Below are 20,172 nucleotides of genomic sequence, written 5' to 3' on the forward strand. Positions count from 1 at the left end.
AATTTGCATTTTGCACTGTTGAATCTTAGGAAGGTTCTAAGTAGAGCTTCAAAATGCATAAAGAAGAAATGGAAGTGAGACCAAAAAAATTTAAGTAAGCAGTTTTTTAAAAACAACAATTAAACCGAAATAGGCTGTTCATCAGCTGATCAAAGTTTAAGACCACAGCCTTTAAAAGCCAAAATCTGTGCAACAATGTGGATTCAATGTCATTTTCTGTCAGGTATTCACACTGTCATGACCTCCTGATGGCAAAGGCAAAAAAGCTTTCTGTCATTGAACGTGATCGGATTGTTGAGCTGCATAAGCAAGGCCTCTCGCAACATGCCATTGCTGCTGAGGTTGGATGCAGTAAGACAGTCTTTTTGAATTTCTTAAAAGATTCTGAGGCCTCCTCTCCTCGAATGCCACAAAATTGCCCATTTGGACTTTGCAAGGGAGCACCAAACATGGGACACTGAAAGGTGGAAGAAAGTTTTATTCTCTGATGAGAAAAAATTTCACCTTGACGGTCCTGATGGCTTCCAACATTACTGACATGACAAGGAGATCCCACTTGAGATGTTTTCTACGCAGTAGAGGGGAGGGGGCACCATCATGATCTGGGGTGCTTTTTCCTTCAATGGATAAATGGAGCTTCAGGTTGTGCAGTGGTGTCAATGGCGGCTGGCTATGTGGAGATGTTGCAGTGGTCATCCCTCATGACTGAGGACCCTCGTCTGTGTGGTAATGAGTTTTTCAACAGGGCAACACTGCAGTTCACAATGCCCGCCTGACAAAGGACTTCTTCTAGGAGAATGACGTCACTCTTTTGGACCATCCTGCATGTTCCCCTAAATCCAATTGAGAACATTTGGGGATGGATGGCAAGTGAAGTTTACAAAAATGGACATCAGGTCCAGACAGTGGATGCCCTTCGTGAAGCCATCTTCATCACTTGGAGCAACGTTCCCACTAGCCTCCTGGAAACATTCGCATCAAGCATGTGAAATGAATATTTGAAGTAATCAACAAGAACGATGGAGCTACTCATCACTGAGTCCTTTTTTGAAACTTTTATTTCTGTTTTGAGGGGGTTTTCAGGCTTTTAAAGGCTTCGGTCTCAAACCAGCTGATGAACGGCCTATTTCAGTTTAATTGTTGTTTTAAATAAATTGCTTACTCACATTTTTTTTTGTCTCACACCCATATCTTCATTTTGCATTTTGAAGCTCTACTTAGAACCTTCCTAAGATTCAACAGTGCAAAATGCAAATTCTTGCAATTTTTCAAGTTGTCTTAAGATTTTGATCAGGAGTGTATAAATACACACATATATATAATTAAAAAAATTCTTGGAAAGTTAATTTATTTGATTAAACAGAAAAATTTTGAGTCTTTAATTTTTTTATTTCAATGATTATGGCTTACAGTTCAAGAAAACAACAAATTTAGTTTCTCAAAAAATTGAATTTTACATAATTTGATAAAGAAATATTGGCCTTGTGAAAATATGTTCATTTATATAAGCTTAATTCTTGGTTTGGGCTCCTTTTACATGAATTACTGCATCAGTGCAGTGTGGCATGGAGGTGATCAGCCTTGGGCACTAATGAGGTGTAATGGAGGCCCATGGTTGCTTTGATAGCAGCCTTCAGCTGCTTTTGGGGTTTGGTTTCTCATCTTCCTCTTGACAATGCCCATAGATTCTCCTATAAGTTTCAGGTCAGGTCAATCAAGCACAGTAATACCCTGGTCAACAAACCCTTTTCTGGTAGTTTTGGCTCTGTGGGCAGGTGCCAAGTCCGTCTGGAAAATAAAATCAGCATCTCCATAAAATTTGTCAGCAAATGGAAGCATAAGGTGCTCTAAAATTACCAGGTAAAAGGGTGGGTTGTCTCTGGACTTCCCAAAAAAAAAAAAAAAAAAAAAAAAAAAAAAAAAGTGGATGACATGGCACCCCAATCATCAACGGCTGTGGAAACTATACACTGGACTTCAAGCATCTTGGATTCTGTGCCTCTTAGATCCTCCTCCAGACCCTCGGACCTTGATTTTCACATGAAATGCAAAAACTTCTGCGTGTCTGTGTGCCTGTGTTATTTTTAACGTATCTCATTGCCAGTGGGTGTCTCCCAAGCCCTCTCATCCCCGCCCGCACTGCGCATGCTCTGTACATCCTCACCTCCATCCACACGTCGAGGGACTTAAAAGCTTGAATAAAGATGCTCAGCGTCTCGGATCGCTGGAGCCTTGTCACCGGGTGAAACTGAGTTATTTGGACGAACGCACTGAGAGAAACCGTGAAGATTTAGGCGAAAGACTCTATATCCGGTTAATGTTCATAACAGATATGGAACTGAAGAAATCTATTTCGGACACCGAGCGCGCGCTTAGGAGCTACGGCGCCGTGTCAGAAACTGCATGGACAACAGACAAAGGTTAGCGCCATCATTTACCCATTTATGATACGATTTACAGTCTCACGGTAGGATAAGAGATATGTTCTTCATTCCTGTGTTGTCAGTCCATTGTTTCACAGTGTAAACCTGGTGAGGAGCTAGCATCGAAACGGTTAATGGGTGACTCACAAAGGTTTAAGATGTATCAATAACGCCGTTTTTGTGCTTAAAGGGCGCATTAATTCCCCACTTGCACATTAGGGGTATAAAACGGCCTGTGAATGAATTTGGGTTCAAAAAATTATGCTGAAACCAATTCAGTAAAAGAAAGGGCATGTTAAAACTTGTGTTGGTTTGATACAGCCTGAGCTGATGCAGAAGCCAGCAGCAAAAACATCAGAAGGCATGAAGCAATCTCTCGGTCCTCTCCTCCGGCCAGCAGGTAAAATAATCTGGATTACATATTAAAAAAAATAGTTAAGGTAAAATGGGGGATGCGTTTTCAAAGTGCAGTGATCTTTATTTCACCTTTAATCATTTGGAGGATCAATGAAATTTAAATGCAGGAGGAGAGCACAATGATCACAGCTGGACATGAAAAGCTGAACAGACAATTTCTGCAAAACATCAACACCTCAAAGTTAAGAGCTGCTGTATTTAACATTGCCTGATGTTTCATTTATTTCATTGTTCTTTTAAAGACTGCTAACTATTTTTGTTTCGCCACATTGACACATAATTTTTATACTACAGTTAAAATATGTCAGTAAAATATCACATTGAAAGCCATTTTCAGTCTTTAAATTACATTTTTTCAAGCTACAGTGCTAATCCTCTTTATTACATTATTATTTTTTGCAGTGAAACAAATTGGGGAAAATTCCATTTGAAGACGCTGGAATCACAGATTTCTTTATGCATATTTAGCCTGAGCACATTTTTTTCAATGTAAATTTGTGAATCTAATTTTTTGAGTAATGAAAAAAATGCTGGCCTCAAAGACCATAAGGTTAACTAAGCACAAATGTAGATGAACATTGTATTGTTTCCCTTATTCCCCCTATTATCAAAACAATAGAGGAAGCTGAATGACACCTGTGATGATGGATGCAAGAAATTGAAAATGATCTTTAAGATATGTCCTAGTCAGTGCCACTGATGATTACTCATTACAGGAGAGCAGGTTGGGAAGAAACTTCCAGATCAATTCAGAGAAGAGAAATAATCAGTTGCTATTTTTAGATAGATCTAAGCATTGCCCTCTCTTTCTCTCTGCATCCGTTTACTACCACAAACACATGCAGTCAGAAAAGAGAGCCGAGTGGACCTCTTTTCTTTCTCTCTTTCTGAAACAAAGAAACACTTGCCTGTTTTATGTATTTTGCAGCCACTCTTTTGATGGGGTTCCAGAGGCGGAAGTAGCAGCAGCAGCCATGTGCATACAATGTGACTGCAGCATGTGTCAGGGGCATCTTGGGTGTCTTACAGCTGCTGACATTTCTCTGATGGGGAGCACCATGTGGCTGCTGCAGCAGTGATTCACAAGGCACTTCTGGCTTAATCCTCATTAAATCATGATCAAAACAGGGCTATAAGGTGATTAATTAAGTGTGTGAATACACTGTTGTACATCTGCTGGTGATGTGAGGATCAGGGCTGCTTGTGTTGGCCTGAAATGAAAAGAGGTAATCTCACCTGTCCCCAGTAAACATGCTGCTTTTAATTAGGAGGCATCAGTGCTTTTCATCCCTTGTAAATGTGTGTGTACGTCTGAGCAGCATGTTCAGACAAGAGGGAGCTGTTCTGATATGGCTTTTTTCACACAAGACTTAATGCATCTTGGTTTTATTGATGCATTCGGGCTGCCATGAGTGAGACGTAGAAATGTGCAAAGAAATGTACAGAATTTTAGGGGGGGTGGGGGACTGCTTTTTTTTGTATCGTGTTGCAGTTTTGTGACATAAAGGATGGATTTTGGCATCAGTGCCAGCTTCTCCGTAGACACATTTGGGTGATGATTCAATATCGGTGATGTACAAACTGAGTCCTCCTGTGCAGACTTCTGTCTGCTGTGGTGAGTCAGCTCTGTCCTCAGCAAGCAGCCATGAAAAGTAAAACAGACATAGACTCCTCTTAAGGAGTCAAAGAGCTGATCCAGTCCTCCAATGATAAATGACACACTGTGGATAAATGTCAGGCATTAAATTCAACAGCTGAGGATTTAAGATGCAAATACGTAGTTTACTTGTTCAGACGGTATCAACTGAGGATTTGTCAAGACAGGTAAGAATGAAACACTCTTGCAGCCAGTACGAGACAAAGATGACACACATTATTCCCCCTTTTAAGACAAAATATACTCAGTTGCTTATAAGCAGAAATACCCCCAATCTATGGTTCAGTTGTCTTAACTGTAGTTGACTGTTTATGTTACCCTCTGTCTATCACATAATGACAGGGGTCTTTTAGGAGAAGCCAGTTTGTGGAAAGTAAAGGTGACATTTTAAATACTGTACTAGGGGAAATCATCATGGGCATATTTAAGCCCCTGGACAGGTTTTGACCAAAACCCAGCATCTTCTATTGCAGCATCCTCCATTTATATGGCCCACCTTGCTTGATCTTTGAATACCTGCACCACCACCTTTAAAACCATTTTTTCTTAGCAAGCATGACAAGACAGAAAATAAGTTTATCTTGACGGTGGTATCTCAGTTTTAGTATAAGCTTAGACTTTTCAAAGAACCTGCATTAGACTCTTAAGCCATTTCTTTAGTCTGAACACTCCACATGTTATTAAAAAGATCTTTTTTGTAAAATTGCAGAATTGTGCCATAATAATTTGCTAGAGGCACTTGGGAATATATTTGAAAAATAAGTATCTTATTATTAAGGTCTTAGAATGAAGGAAACCAGGAATAAAGCTAGTTCAACTTTGGAGTGTTTTTGTATCAGTAAATCATTATCTGCACTAGTGTCTGTATGTTACAAAATGATGGGGAGGCCTGTCTATTGCACAAGCTGCAGCATTAACAGTGCCCAGTGCATCAACCAGTATGGTAAGAGTTTAAATAGACTGGTCATTGTTTAATCAGTGTTAGTGAGGTCAGTGGCTTAGCAAGAAGCCACAACTTCTCACTGGTCCATGTGGATGTCACCTCAGGATCGTCACACTATGATAACCTTTCTTCTGTAAAAAAAAAAAACATCTGAGTTACAGTCTTATATACTGAATTCATGCTTTTCTTTTCTTTTTTTAAAAATTTCATGCCCACATTTTTACACCATCAGTGACTGAAGTCTAGTTATAGGAAACAATCATTTGAACCAGCAGCACTGCTGTGACTTCACCACATTTCTTATTTTCACATGCTGCTTTCTTTGTAAATACCACACTCTTCTTGGCTGATGGGAGCTGAAATGTCACAGGAAGACAAGGTGAGCAATATATACGTCAAGAATGTGACAGAGAAAGGTGATAAGGACACAGAAATCAGAAATATTTGGGAACATGTGTCATAAAAACAAGGAAAAATTAAGACCCACATCTCAGATCAGATGTAGGAGCCTCTGGAATCTGTAATTTGGCCATGTAGATGTCTCTCTAATTTAAATCCCAAAAAAGTGCAATGTTGTACAAACAGCAAAAGGGGAACAGAAGTATGCAACATATCTGAAAATATATTTCTCTCTGTGTAGAAAAGTCATACAACTAGGACATTAGCAGTTTGTTTTTTCTGATACCCTTTGTTTTCAAAGTCCTCTAATGCCCGAATCTTTGTAACGACTCCATATGGAGTTTATTTAAAGAGTTTCTCATCCTTCCTTCTCTCCCTTATCCTCCTAGGTCATTCAGATGTGTCCATGGCAGAGAGCACCATGGCTCCAGAAGAGATCGAGGTGGAGATGGCTCGTATCCAGCGCCTACGAGAAGTCCTGGTACGCCGGGAGTCAGAGCTGCGCTTCATGTGAGTTCTTGAATTTCTGCATTTTTAGCCCTTTTCACACTCCAAATTTCCAGAAAATTTCACTTTTACCAACACAGAATATTTGCTGACTTTCTTCAGCAAAGGGAGGGCAGGGAAGAGGAAGTACTAGGGGGTTACCAGGAAAAATTCTTGGTTGAAAACGTGTTTGTTTCCATTTGCACATGTAGCTCACACTGAAAATTCAGGAATGATTTCCAAGGGTTTGTGCCTGCATGAAGAGAGCGTCTTTAATATGAAACTTAAAAAGAGTGTTACAAAGATTTAATCAGTATAGCGTCATTATAGTCACTACTGTGATTCTTGACCTGATACCCAGGGTCTCTTGGTTGCCATGAAACAGTGGACCCTCACTGCATTTGCATTCATGTGTGTCTGATAATACAACTGATGTCTGAGGATAATACTCAGAGAGGCAGACATTTTGCCATTGATTAGGCAGATGGCTGGACATGCCAATAGAAGCTGAATGAGTCACTGTGATGAACTCATTGGCTTCTCATCAACATTTGCTTCTAGGATTATAAAGCGATGTCCTGGATGCCATATTGTGTTATTTCCTTTCTTTCTAAACCCTAGCTGTCTTTCTCTTAAGACTATTTTTCTGGAACATAAAGACATGGGGCTAAGTCGGAAATACATTGAGTTAAATACTTCCCTTGTTTTTAAGAAAAAAAGCCTTCTGGTATCTTTTTGTATTTCTCAATACAAACTAGGACTGCAACGTGGAGTAACTTTCCTCATTCCCACCCTCTTGAAGCAAAAGTATGACTGCCAGTTTAACCACATATTTCAAATGCTTAGTGTCAACTGTGCTATTATACAGATTTAATCAGAGGTAAGAGCACAAGATGATTGCACTCAAGTAAAATTACAGTGTCTTTCTTTAAAATGTACTAAAGTTGAATAAAAGTACTGGTCTGTAGGTCTACTCAAGTATGATAAAAAGTAATTTAAATAAAGTTTATTTAAAGGACTGTGGACTGAGTTGCTACTTTAATAACTGAAGGGGGATGTTGGGTAAAATATGATCCGCCCTTGATATGCAATCAAAACAAAAGAATATCTCCAGTGAGGCTGTTAGAGTAAAATCACACATTTAGAATCATTCTTTCATTATGTCCTATTGACTTTCATGTATAGTCAAAGCTAAATTACTGGGCATTTCCATGTTGCTGACAGAAAAAAGCTCCTTGTTTTGACTTGTTGTGTTGTTTTTTAAGCTAAGTAAGTAAAATGAGTAGTAACCAAAGCAAGAGATCCAACTTCTGCCAGTAAATGGACTTGAATGATCATATATTAAGTTTTGTTACCTTATCTTGTCTCTCTGTGAGGGGAGGGAGGATTTCTTTTTTTCATACAATCACAGTGCTTTGAGAGTCAGCAAAAAATATTCCATGAAACAAGACTAGGTAAAAACCTAGTATATGGCTGACCGCAACTATCTGGGATGCCTGTTGAAATGCCTGACTGGCAGAGTGATTTTGTCATTGTTGTTATTTTTTGTGAGCCAAATTTATTGTGGCAACCTAAATTTACATAGCTACATGCTATCCTCTCTCTCTCTGCCTCTCCTCTTAATAAAGCTCTTCTCTGTGTACATATGAAACACTACAGAGACATGTGTCAGACTTCACTGATAGAGACAGACAGTGTCACTGGAAATCAAATGTTTTTGTCAGATATAAGTCTTTCATGGCAGTAATTTTATATTAACAATAAAACAATAACTGTTAATGAACTGTTTATTTTAAGATAAAATAAAAACTGCAGCAAGTTTCATGAACATTTGTAATTCTCCTCAGACAGGTGTGTAAGGGTCTATATATGTGTAAAATTAAGCTGAATGTCTAATTTAGTGTTCCTATTGTTTTTTTATATCTGTTAATTATTTGTATAAAACACATTTATCATATTCCCTGCCAATGAGAATGTGCTAAAAGTTCGAGTAGCATTCTCTTAACAATGCAAATGTGGAGACTTTAATATGTATTTGTTCACCATGAACATATACTGTATAATATTAAGGGAATATTTACCAAATATTTTTTTTACATAGTGCACAACCCTGACTCACGCAGGCGACACAAACACACACAGCTGGAGCGCACACACCCAGCACTGGCCCTCCGTGGTCAGAGAGGATCTTTAAGAGGAGAAAGTTCAGGTGTTTATGCTCCAGTATTCTGAAACTTTTGCCCTCAACAGATGGAAGCCTGAGGTCTACACTACCGACATGTTAGCGTGTGTTTCAGTGTAGGTGTGTACATAAGTGTCGCGTTTGTGTGTGTCACTCTGCAGCATAAAAGCAGACGAGAATGAGAGGAAAGCAGCCGACGCTGTGGCGTAAAAGATGAACGAATGGTCAAAGAGAAAGGGACGATAGAAGAAAGAGTAAGAAGGGGACAGGAGCTCATGATGGAAAAATTTGAAAAAAAGAAAAACCGAAGATTGTGCACGAGTGTCAAATCGCGAAATATATTCTCTGCACAAGACAAGCTGTTGGTGCGGCTCTGTGCTCTGGATTTAAGAAGAACAGGGGTCCAGGTCAGAGTAAACAGCAGCGGTCTTACAGCAACATCCAAGCTAACAGCTAACGCCGGACAATGCGGGACAACCCCACCGCCATGATTGGAAAGCCATGCCAGAACAGACCGGGAGTGGAAAGAGAACATTTTCTTTTGTCACAGAAAGCTTTCAGTGTTGCTCTCTGCGCTTGTTTGGATGAGACATGATGTGTGGTTGAGACAGAAGCGCCATTGCAGCTCAGTCCCAGTTAATGACTAGCAGGTCTGCTAGAGTCATTAGCTGGGACACAACTTATTAGCTGTATAAAACAAGTAACCCTTTCCCTGTAACTATTACATAGTCATGCCAAAGTGGGGGGCAGAAGAGCGACACCACGTTTTTTTGTTGCAGAAAGCTTTCCGTGTTGTGCACTAACTGTGATGAAGAAATGTGTTGGTCTGGCTAAGGCCACATGCTAACATTTGGCTAGCAGCCATAAATACAAGCACAAGTTACCCTTTCCCCCTTTAACTATCACACACTCACGCTAAAGCGGTTTGGTAGAAGAGCAGAAACACCCTTTCTGTTACAGAAAGCTTTTGATGTTGCTGTCTTCACTTGTTTAATAAAGAAATGTCCAGTTTTCACAAAGTGCTGCTGTGACTAGAGCTAATCGCTACACAAGCAGCCGTTTTACTCAAGCATTCACACAAGAAGTTACCTTTTTCCCCTAAACTATCACATAATCATGCCAAAGCAGGTCAGCAGAGGAGTGAAAACATCTTTCCCAACATGAAAGCTTATATGGTTGTTTTGTACTTTGTCGTACAGAAATTTGGCCCAGGTCTGGTGAAACAGAGGCTAAAGCTATATCTAAGTATTTAAAGCAGTGGAGGTAACCATTAGAGGGCTTTCAGCACAAGTTAACCCAGCCCATAATGCAACTCTGTATGTATGGCCCTAGTTAACACAGTGGAGGCAGCTATCACTGTCAGCATTCAGTACAAGCAAACACAACTCTGTATTATATGGCTTAAACAAAAGGGTCACTCACTCAGTCACTTACCGACTTACTGTACTTACTTACTTACTCAGACATGGACATTGCCATGTGTAGGGCTAACCTCAGCAGTCAGCCAAAAAATGCATCACATTAATAACTGGTGTATTTTTTTGTTACTTAAATGAAATCAACTTTAAATAGATAAAGGAGCCACTGTTTGTTTTGCCATGTAAAAATTGCTTGAAATTGACTCACCACTCTACACATGGAGACACCGTGTTTTTGTCAGGGTCATTGTATCACTAACATCTGCGATGTGATGCCAGAGAGGTGGGATGAAGCTGATATACATCTCTTAACACAGGGTGTCTGCAGGGTCTTAGAAACTATTAAAAGTTGATTTATCAATTTAAGCAAAAATGAAGGCTTTTATGAAGTTTTAAAAAGATGCACATGCAAGCCCGTACAGTCTTAAATTTTGTAGCTCTATTCAGTTTTTATTTTTGTCAAAAGAGGTAAGATGCTAGATATCTGCTCATTTACATTCAGTTTTAATCACAAGTGGGATTCTGATGGAACTCCTTCAAATCCAAAGTCAGTCTCCATCTCTTCTGAGCCATCAGTGCATCCTAAGCTCTGCTGTGTCCCCAGCTAGCAAGTTTACTGTGGGATAGAGTGATGTGTGAGTGTAATTGATAGGTAAATGTGTGCTTTTTTTGAGAAGTGGTTGGCATTCTAGCACAGTCTGTTAATGTTGGTACTGATAGCATCTCAACTAAGTTTTATTTGCATGCTATAATAACAACTACTGTCTGCATTTTCTTGAATATGTTGTCACATTTTTATCCTACAATCTGCACAGAGCTTGCACATACCCGTGCCACCAGTGTAACCGGTTGGAAGTTGAGGATGCAGTGGGGTCTTGAAAAAGGTCTTATTATTCTGTATAAACTCCGTGATCGTGTTGTCTTTATAAAGGGCTCTAAGGCTACGTTCACACTGCAGGCCTTAATGCTCAATTCTGATCTTTTCTTAGATCTGATTTTTTTGTTTGCCTGTTCACACTGCAGTCAACTTCCAAAAGATCGGATACGTATCTGATTCAGAACCACATACGGAAGTGGCCTGAATCTGATTTGGAAAGGTCAGATTCATTGTGTCTTGTGCTATTCACACTATCAGAAAAAAATCAGATACCAGTCACGTGTAGGCAGAAGAATCAGATTCAGGTCACTTTTAACTGCAGTGTGAATGTAGCCTAATAGGCTGCTACTGCTTATTGCTTATGCTCTGTTATCAGCCTCTGTGGGACTCAAGATGTCAAATAAACACATGCACACATACACACAAACTAACAGATGGAGCATCAGAGTGCTGGAATACACATACAGCACTGAGAGAGTCAAACACAAGGTGGAACAAGGGACAGAAACAGGTTGAAGAAGTGAAAGAAGCTGAAGGGAGGAGTCAGGGGTGAGAGAAAAAGGGGTGGGGGTGTGTAAAATGGAGCAACAGCGCTAAATGCTGGGTGGGAGGAGGAGGAGGAGGAGGCTATGGATGAGTCACCAGCCTGATCTATCATAGGGAGAATTAAGTCTATGGTAGCTGTCACTGCTTCGCGCAGAGAGACAGAGACGTGGATTTAGGGAAGAAGAGGGGAATATGTTGAGGCCCCACAGGTGTCACATCAGGATGGCAGGAGGCTCACAGAGCAGTGTGGATTGATAAATGTGGCATGCTTTAATTTCGGTACACACTCCTGATGTATGACACATGTGGGCCTGGAGCTGTTAGCTTCCAATAACACAGGGTAAATAATTTGACAGCACATGCAGGAGAGTGTGGAAATCATTTGTCCATTAATCAATTATTCAATTGACTGTGAATGAATGCACAACTATTAATAGCTGAATAATCAAGTTATTTATTTATTCAGCAATAATTCCAGACATCCCTCCTAAGTTTACTTTTTGTGTTATGTAAGAATTACATTTACATTTTGAAGAGAATGTTTCACCTACTATAAATTGTCAGAAATACAAATGCATAAGTTCACATACTGATTGGATCCCCATGCAACATGCAGGAGGGAGGAGTTTAAATCTAAGAATATTAGCCTGCTTCTCTGGCAGTGACAGAGCTATTGATGTTAAGAACGTTACACCAGTCATTTTTGTATACAGTAGAATGACACCATTTAATCAAACAATCTTTTCCCCCAGACTTACAGTTTTTTTCATCCTGTTCTTTGTTTTATAGAAAAAACATTTCTTTGTCCCATAGAAAAAATGATGATAATGATAATGATTTTCTCTTTATGGAAACATTGAACATTTGTAAGACAGATGGCTTTTAGATCATATTATTGTTTCTTCCCCCAGATTATTCATTTGTATCTTCGTCTCTTCCTTGGTTGACTGAACGGTAAAAGTCTGTCCATCATCAACCCAAGCAGAACTGGAAGCAGCAAAAAAAATGTTGTTGTTTATTCTGAAGGAAGCCATTAATTTATTATTTTCTTCCCTTCTTGTTTTGATCCAGGATGGATGACATTCAGCTCTGCAAAGATATCATGAGTTTGAAGCAGGAGTTGAGGCAGATTGTGGCAGTACCAGGTACGGTTCAAGCATATTTTTACTAGTTGTTTCTCTTCTGTCAGCATAAGCACAAGCATTTGTGGGTTTGTCAGGAAATAAGCCACTCAGAATTGATCCTCTGTGTGCAAAATTATCCCTGGTCTCTGTTTGGACTTTTGGCATAGAGGGCCTCTGTCTGCAGTCTGCCAGCATCCCATAAGCTCTGCAGACATCAAGCTGATTTATGGGAAGTGTCATTACATTAAACTATGCAGGATTGATTGTAAGTCTCAGACACATGCTGGAGTTACGAGGGAGAGATAATCATACACATAAACACACATACATCACCTCTTTGAAGGCAAAATGAGCTGAGGGAAGCTTTCCTGGCAACGTGTTGAAACTGAATTTCAGTAAACACTTGTTTACCTCCCTGGGTGTTTCTGTATTGTGTTTGTATAGCAGACTACAAAATCAAATACTGGTGTAAGTCCATATTTGGTTGCAGCTTTTTCACACTGAAATACAGAGAGGACGTGCTAAAGTGATTCACTGACGTCAGATGCATTATACATAGTAACACACTCATGAAGCTCTGCATCAAAGACACATGGCAACAGGAGCAGTACGCCCTCCTCACCTAGCATTTACATCGTGTGTCAGAGTGTGTGTCAGCAGGAGTGGCTGGTGTCGTTTTCAAGGACACACACATGCATGCACATACACAACCACAGCAATAAGACTTGATCAGTGGCTTTGTCTGGAGACAAACCAGTGGCCTGTCAATTGTGGGTTTTTAAAAAAAAAAGCCCCACAGTTGACAGTTAAGCTAATAAAGCAACAACAGGCCTGTAGAAAATACTATTGTTGTGAAGCTTTTCTCTGATCTACCTCTGTGGTAGTTTCTGATGGCCTTATTTGTGGTGTTACTTGTTTTGATTTAGTTTTAAAAATAGTAAGGTCACGAATCCCTTCAGTGAAGCACCCTCAACTCCACCTGCTCCAGATAGCACAAAAGAAAGCTTTAAATCCTTATTTAAAGCAATCCCAAAATTCCTAGCAGTAGATAAAGCTGGTATATCAATAACAGAAAATGGAATACAGCACAGGATATCATAAGATTATATGATGTAGTTTTTATGGAGCCATGATTACTATAAAAAGCCTTAAAGGGGACATATTTTACCCTTTAAGACAAGTTTATATCATTATCAGAGGTCCCCAAAGCATGTCTGTGAAGTTTTTTTCTGAAAAAACTCTCCAGTATAGGATTTTTGCGTGTCTAAAAACCCCTCTGTTTTAGGCCTTCTCAGACCGAGCCGTTTCTGTGTCTGAGGCTTTAAATGTTAATGAGCTGTCTGACTGCGCCCCTTTTCAGGGAATGGGTGTGGCACTCGTGATGTTACAGTGTTACAGACACTTTTATCCAAAGTTAAGGACCTGACTGTGATTCTAACCATCCATCTCCCAGATCAAAGTCAGCATGGTAGCTCAGTGAGCTACCCAGCATCTCAGCTGGCAGCTGAGAGGAAGATCAGGAGAGGAGCGTCGAACTTTCCTCCAAGCGGGGAGGGCCAACCAAACCTGGGGGCGGGTGCTTACTGCTTGTTTCAGCACACATTTTCTGAAAGGTGGAGAAAGAGAGGCAGAAAGGGAATATATTTTTCTGGTATTTGAGGGGATTGTGGACAGGCCAGGGCCCCAGGTTTTTGTTAGAAAAGCCTGAAAAAGTGATTTGTACATAGTATGTCCCTTTAATCTGTAATAAGGCTGAAAACCTAAATTCTGCTCTAAAAGATGAATGAATGAAAGAATAATTTAAGGTAACTTGGCTAAACTGTATATTTGTAATTTATTCCTGTAATTATTGATGTCTATCTTCTTTAAAACAAATATCATTGTATAATATTCTTGATTACTTCTGCTGTTGTTTTTAAATTAATGTTTAAGGGGCTCATTGAAAGGCCAAGATGTCAGTCAGTAAGGTTTTGGTGAGTCTTCCTGCCCATGCTGATTAATAAGTCTATTTTAATGTTCTTTTTCTTAAATAAAGGTTGTATTATTTAACTGTTTTAAGCTTTGAATTGCTAGTCAGACCGTCCTGTAATTGGCTGCTTATACTGCTTTGTGATTGGCTTGATGCTGCCTAATTTCTCTCAGGACTTTCTGTCAGAAAGTCTCTTCACCCAGAACACCACAAGACAGCTGCTGTGTCCCATTATTGGCCTGTACCACTATCTTTACTTAAACTAGCCAGGACACGTTGGTGTCCTGAAGTATATCTTTCCGCAGTGTTGACCACATATTTGATCAGGTTAGGCTACTGAAAGTACTTGGTTTCACTGAGCACTAAAAGTTTGGTTAGGTTAAGGAAAAGGTCATGATGGGAGCTAAAATAGAGCTAAGGTCTGGTGATGCACTTTCACATAGGACACAGAATGTGTTCTCCTGACAGAGTCCCCTGTGTTTCATTTGCTGATTTTTCCAGCCAATCACATACCTGTATTTTTGGCCAATTACAGCCCAGAAGGGTAGGACTAGAGAAACCATTGTAGTGGCCAAGCACAATGTGCCTCATTATTTTCTGTTGTCAAAGCTGCTCTTAATATTTTATCAACATTTTAAGACTCAGACACTGGACGGCTGTTTTAATTGATCTCTGTGGCATTTTTATATGACAAAAGGATAAAACCATCAAATCCAGTGAATGTGATCTTATGTTGTGGAGTCTAGTACTTTGTCGCTTGTTTGCACATGGGATAACTGGTAACACCAACTACACACAGTGATACAAAACAGCCCCTCATTGGCATTCCCCTGGGATTGCAGGGCCTCATCTGAGCAGTTGTTTAGAATTCCTGCAGCCCTTTACTTATTTGCAACACAATAATTCACATCACAAGCAGTCCCTGCTTCCTCTCCTGCTCCTGGGACATCAGGATTTATACTTTGTAGCCATGCACCCCTCTAATTGTTTTGCCCTCAGGAGGATACACACTGTAACTGCACTGCTGCACTTTATTTCTGGATAGGAGAAAAGAGCTGATGTTTGCAGTTGTTTTTCAGACCCTTTTCCCCACCTAGCCCAGATAACAGCACTGCTCGATGTCCTACCTCTGCAGCTGTCTGTGTGTGTTTGTGTGTGTGGTGGCTTTTTTTGGCCTGTCGTGCTTTGGAGTGTGAAGGTTAGGAATAAGAGACAATGCATTTTGTGTTTATAAATCTTCTGCAAATTTTAAGGAGGTGAATTTTCCCAATTAATGGAGCGTCCAGCTATAAATTATTACACAAGATGATGTGATTTAGTCCTTAGGAACCAGCATACTTTGCTTTAAGATAAGCTTGTTTCTGTTAGCTGAAAGAGGCCTAATTAAATGTACAGAGACTGCATTTCTGTTTCATATGAGGAAAGAATATTATTGTCCCTCCAGCCATCAATGTTCTCACTTGTTTATCACTTTTCTCTTATTTTTGTCTTCCTTTTCCACAGAGAAAGATAAAAACAAGAAGCACCGGCAGCGGGAGGAGGAGCTGATCCTGAAAATTCATAAATTGGTGCAGAAGAGGGATTTCCTTGTTGATGACGCTGAGGTGGAGAGATTAAGGTAGCGTGCCCCCACATTCAGGCAGAGTTTTTATGATACAACTAATGTTTGTTTACTCAGATAGTTGAACTCAACTCAACTTTTTATTTCTGAAAATGATCGACAAAGGATGAAAGAGAAACAGCAGGAAAGAGGCTCATTACAATAGTAAATGTTTGGAGCAAATGTGAGCATGATTGAATGCAGAGGACAGTCACTTGATCATCATAGCACTGCCCTCTTTGTGTGCGTGTGTGTGTGTGTCTTGCTGTGTGTGAATGTGGGATGGAGGCTGACTGATGACAGTAGCCCTGTTTTGTCTTTTGCTTCCCCCTCTCTGCCTCTACAGATAAGCTACACAATGCAACCCAGTGATAACTTTCTAAAGGATGATACCATGATTTAAAATCAAAGCTGTTTTGAAAACATCAGATGAGCCACCTCAAAGTTGATTTAGAAATCAGGTCATCAGATAAACTTTTAGTATGGATTATTTAAATCAGTAATAACATTAAAGTGTCATCATTAACAAGGCAGCATAGCCCTAGTCTGCTTTCTTATTTGTTATCATCACACTCAAAAATGCAACCAGTATTTCTGACACACAATCTTTGAACGAGACTACGAGCTATGTTTTCAGCTCTGTGCTGGTATGGATAAGCACAGCTTTGGTTTGGGCTAAATGCTCATGTCTGTGTGTTACATCACTGATTTGTAGATGATATTCTTTTTACCATGTATGCATGCTAAGTATTAAACAGATGTTTCGACCAGTAGAGGGTGCTAGTGTAAAAACCAAGGCAGGGAATAACCATTGAGTATATGCCAAAATCAGTTCAACCTGTTCTTTAGTTTTAGGGATGCACTAGATTGGATTTTTGCTGAAACCTGATATGCCAATACATTCAAAGTCATTTAAGCTATTACTAATAAAGCTACATATATGACAGGAACCCCACGCCTTTCCTGTACTGGATTTGACCTTTTCCTTTACCTTTTTGTGTGAGCCTATTGGTTTCAGTAACAGACATTTGGGGGGGGAGGGGATTTTTCCAGTTGAGAACCAATACAAAAGGTAGTTTTTTCTTAGGTTAGCAAATAATACAGAAAACATACATTTAAAAACCTATTAATGGATGCCAGTTTGACTCAGTTGATGGAGCGGGCGGCCATAAATCAAGGCTGTAGTCCTTGATGCACCATTACAGGTTAGAATCCTCATCCTGGAGCAGTTATGATTAATGGTAGATGGTAAATAGACTTGAGCTTGTATAATGCTTTTCTAGTCCTCTGACAACTCAAAGCACTTTTACACCACAAGTCAGTTTGCTGCATGTCTTCCCCATTTCTCTCTTATCATGTTTATCCCCTCTTTCAGCTGTCCTATCCAATAAAGAAAAACCTTATTAAGAAGACAATATGTTTTTTTTTTATTCTTTATTTATTGGCAAAAATGCATAAAACAGTGCAATCAGCTTCAGTTTAAGACAGTAGAAAAATCCAAAATGACAGAAAAACAATTTAAAATGCAAAAAGTGGAATTTGAATTTAATTTTAATGGGTGCAATAATTTGCAATTAACTACATAAATCCTGTAATTAATTGTGATTAAACATTTTAAACGTTTGACAGCCTTACTTAAAACGATAATGATAAATACAAATTTACTGAAAATCAACTAATGAAAATCAGACATTGCTTTTGAATTATGGTTTAACAGAATCACTTTATAAAACAAACTTATGAAACTGGCCTGGGAAAAAATGATGGTCCATCCATTCATTTTCTATACCGCTTGTCCTGTTAGGGGTCATGGGGAGGCTGGAGCTTATCCCAGCTGTCACTAGGCGAGAGGAAATGATGGTACCCTTAACCTAATGTTTTGTTGCACAACCTTTTGAGGGAATCACTGCAATCAAGCGATTTCTATAACTTTCAGTGAGACTTCTGCACCTCTCCACAGATATTTTGGCCCACTACTTGTGAGGAAACTGCTCCAGCTGTCTCAGATTTTGAGGTCCTTCTCCAGACTGCATGTTTCAGCTCCTTCCACAGATGTTCAAGAGGACTTAGATCAGAGCTCAAAGAAGACCACTTCAAATAGCCATTCTTGGTTGTTTTTAGATGTGTGTTTTAGGTCATTATCCTGCTGGACGGCCCATGACCTGCGACTGAGACCAGGTTTCTGACACTTTCTGACAGTGGACAGCACATGTGGCTCCAGAATGCCTTGATAGTCTTGAGATTTCATTGTACCCTGCACAGATTTAAGACAACCTAATAATAATGCTAATAACAGGACACATCTTAGTTTAACATGCCCCTATGGTCAAATTATTATCTTTTCCAGGGGTACCAACAGTTTTGTCCAGGTCAGTTTCATTAGTTTGACCACAATTCAAAAGCAATGTCTGATTTTCTTTATTAATTTTCAGTAATTTTTTTTTCATCATTACTTTTGTCGGGTTCAAATTGATTCAGTGACCACTGTGTGTTTTTCTTTCTGTAACGGAAGGGAACCAACAATTTTTTCCACATAGGTATACAGGTAGTACTGGCTGCCACCATTTTTTTCACATGATCACAAACAAATTCAAATCCTTTTTTGTAAATCAGATTGCTATAAATAAATGTGCTCTGTTAAAATGCCCAAGCTAGTAAAACCGTGATGCTGAAGGTCTTTAATTATCAACAAACTGTGATGCCAGCGCATGGCCTTTAGAACAAATATAAACAGTTATTTAGGCAGTTAAAGCTAAATTATTTTGGAAACATATTCAAATAACTGTGTCCTCATCTTCCTCTCAGGGAGAGAGAAGAAGACAAGGAGATGGCTGAGTTCCTCAGACTGAAGTTGGTGCCTCTGGAGAAAAAGCTCAAAGTCACACAAAGTGAGTGACAGCGTTTGAAACATTGCACAAACACAAAGGCAGAGAATGGCAGAGTATTACTCACTTTTAACTCAACTGTTTGCTCTCTTTCTTTCTAATGACAAGACCCTCCAAAGCCCAAGAGACAAATCCTGGAGCCTCCTCCCAACAAACCCTCTATCAGCAAGTCAGGAGCAGCCATCATTAAGGACTGCTGCGGAGCCACCCAGTGTGCCATCATGTAACAGACAGAGACCTCTGTTTGAGCCCATCCATTAGTCACAAGTCACTCATGCCTCATGACATGTCAGACAACATCTCCTGTTTACTCAGAAAAATTTAGCTGATCTTTCTCAGATCTGTTCAGGACACGTTTTAATTTCAGGAGAGTGCAGCTACACGGTTTCAGCTTAAAGTTTGTGAACTACTCCCTCATTAACCGCTCGGGAGAAAACTGCAATGAAGGAGCCTCTGTTACTAAAGACAGCTGTCATCAGTGTTTATCAAGGGAAAGGGAGGGGGCTGTTAAGTGGATTTGAAACAAAAGTGTGCTGAATTTACATAAAATTTTAATCAGACAAAGATGTTAACATTCCTTTTAAAATGACAATATGCTTCAACCATCATGTGGCTAAAAGTAGAACTACAAGCACAATTTAAGAATACTGTAGTCAAATACAAATGCTAGGGTTCTCCGACAGGAAAAATAGATAAAATAAATTTAAAGCATAGTGGCAGCTACAGCATACTTCTGAACTGTAGCTGAGCAACCCTTTGACCTCCTGCCTTGGCTCAAACAGTTCTCTAATATTATCTCCTCTACTGTAAATATGGAGGCCATTTCCACCAATTAAAAATGAAAAATTGTCAAAGTGGGGCAGTTCTTAAAAAAACAAATTCGTAAGTCATAACAGTGAGATATAAAGTCATCATTATGAGATAACAAGTCAAAATTATAAATCGAAATTATGGGATAAAAAGTTCTCATAATTTAAACTTTTTATATCATAATTATGACTTTTTAATCTAATAATTTTGATCTTTTATCTCAAAGTTTTTACTTTTTTTTCTTACAATTCACCTTTTAATATCATAACTATGACTATCTCATAATTTCAACCTTTTATCTCATAATATCAAGTTTTTAATCTTATTTCCTTTTTTTAATCATAATTATGACTCTATCTCAAAATTTCAAATTTTTATCAAATAATTATGACTTAGGATTGTTTTTATTTATTTTTTTAGAATTGCCTAACTTTCA

The 20,172-nt window shown here is 39.2% G+C and overlaps 1 protein-coding gene across 1 annotated transcript; it reads left to right on the forward strand.

Moving 5' to 3' along the window:
- Positions 1-2,165: 2,165 nt before the first annotated feature.
- Positions 2,166-19,927, forward strand: bmerb1 (bMERB domain containing 1). The gene is made up of 6 exons (XM_041785777.1): positions 2,166-2,420; positions 6,229-6,349; positions 12,420-12,493; positions 15,945-16,059; positions 18,847-18,929; positions 19,035-19,927. Exons 1-6 carry the CDS (start codon positions 2,318-2,320, stop codon positions 19,151-19,153), a joined length of 615 nt encoding a protein of 204 aa, XP_041641711.1. The 5' UTR covers positions 2,166-2,317; the 3' UTR covers positions 19,154-19,927.
- Positions 19,928-20,172: the final 245 nt, after the last annotated feature.

The sequence above is a fragment of the Cheilinus undulatus genome, linkage group 4 (genome assembly GCF_018320785.1).
Source record: "Cheilinus undulatus linkage group 4, ASM1832078v1, whole genome shotgun sequence".
Taxonomy (NCBI): Eukaryota; Metazoa; Chordata; class Actinopteri; order Labriformes; family Labridae; genus Cheilinus; species Cheilinus undulatus.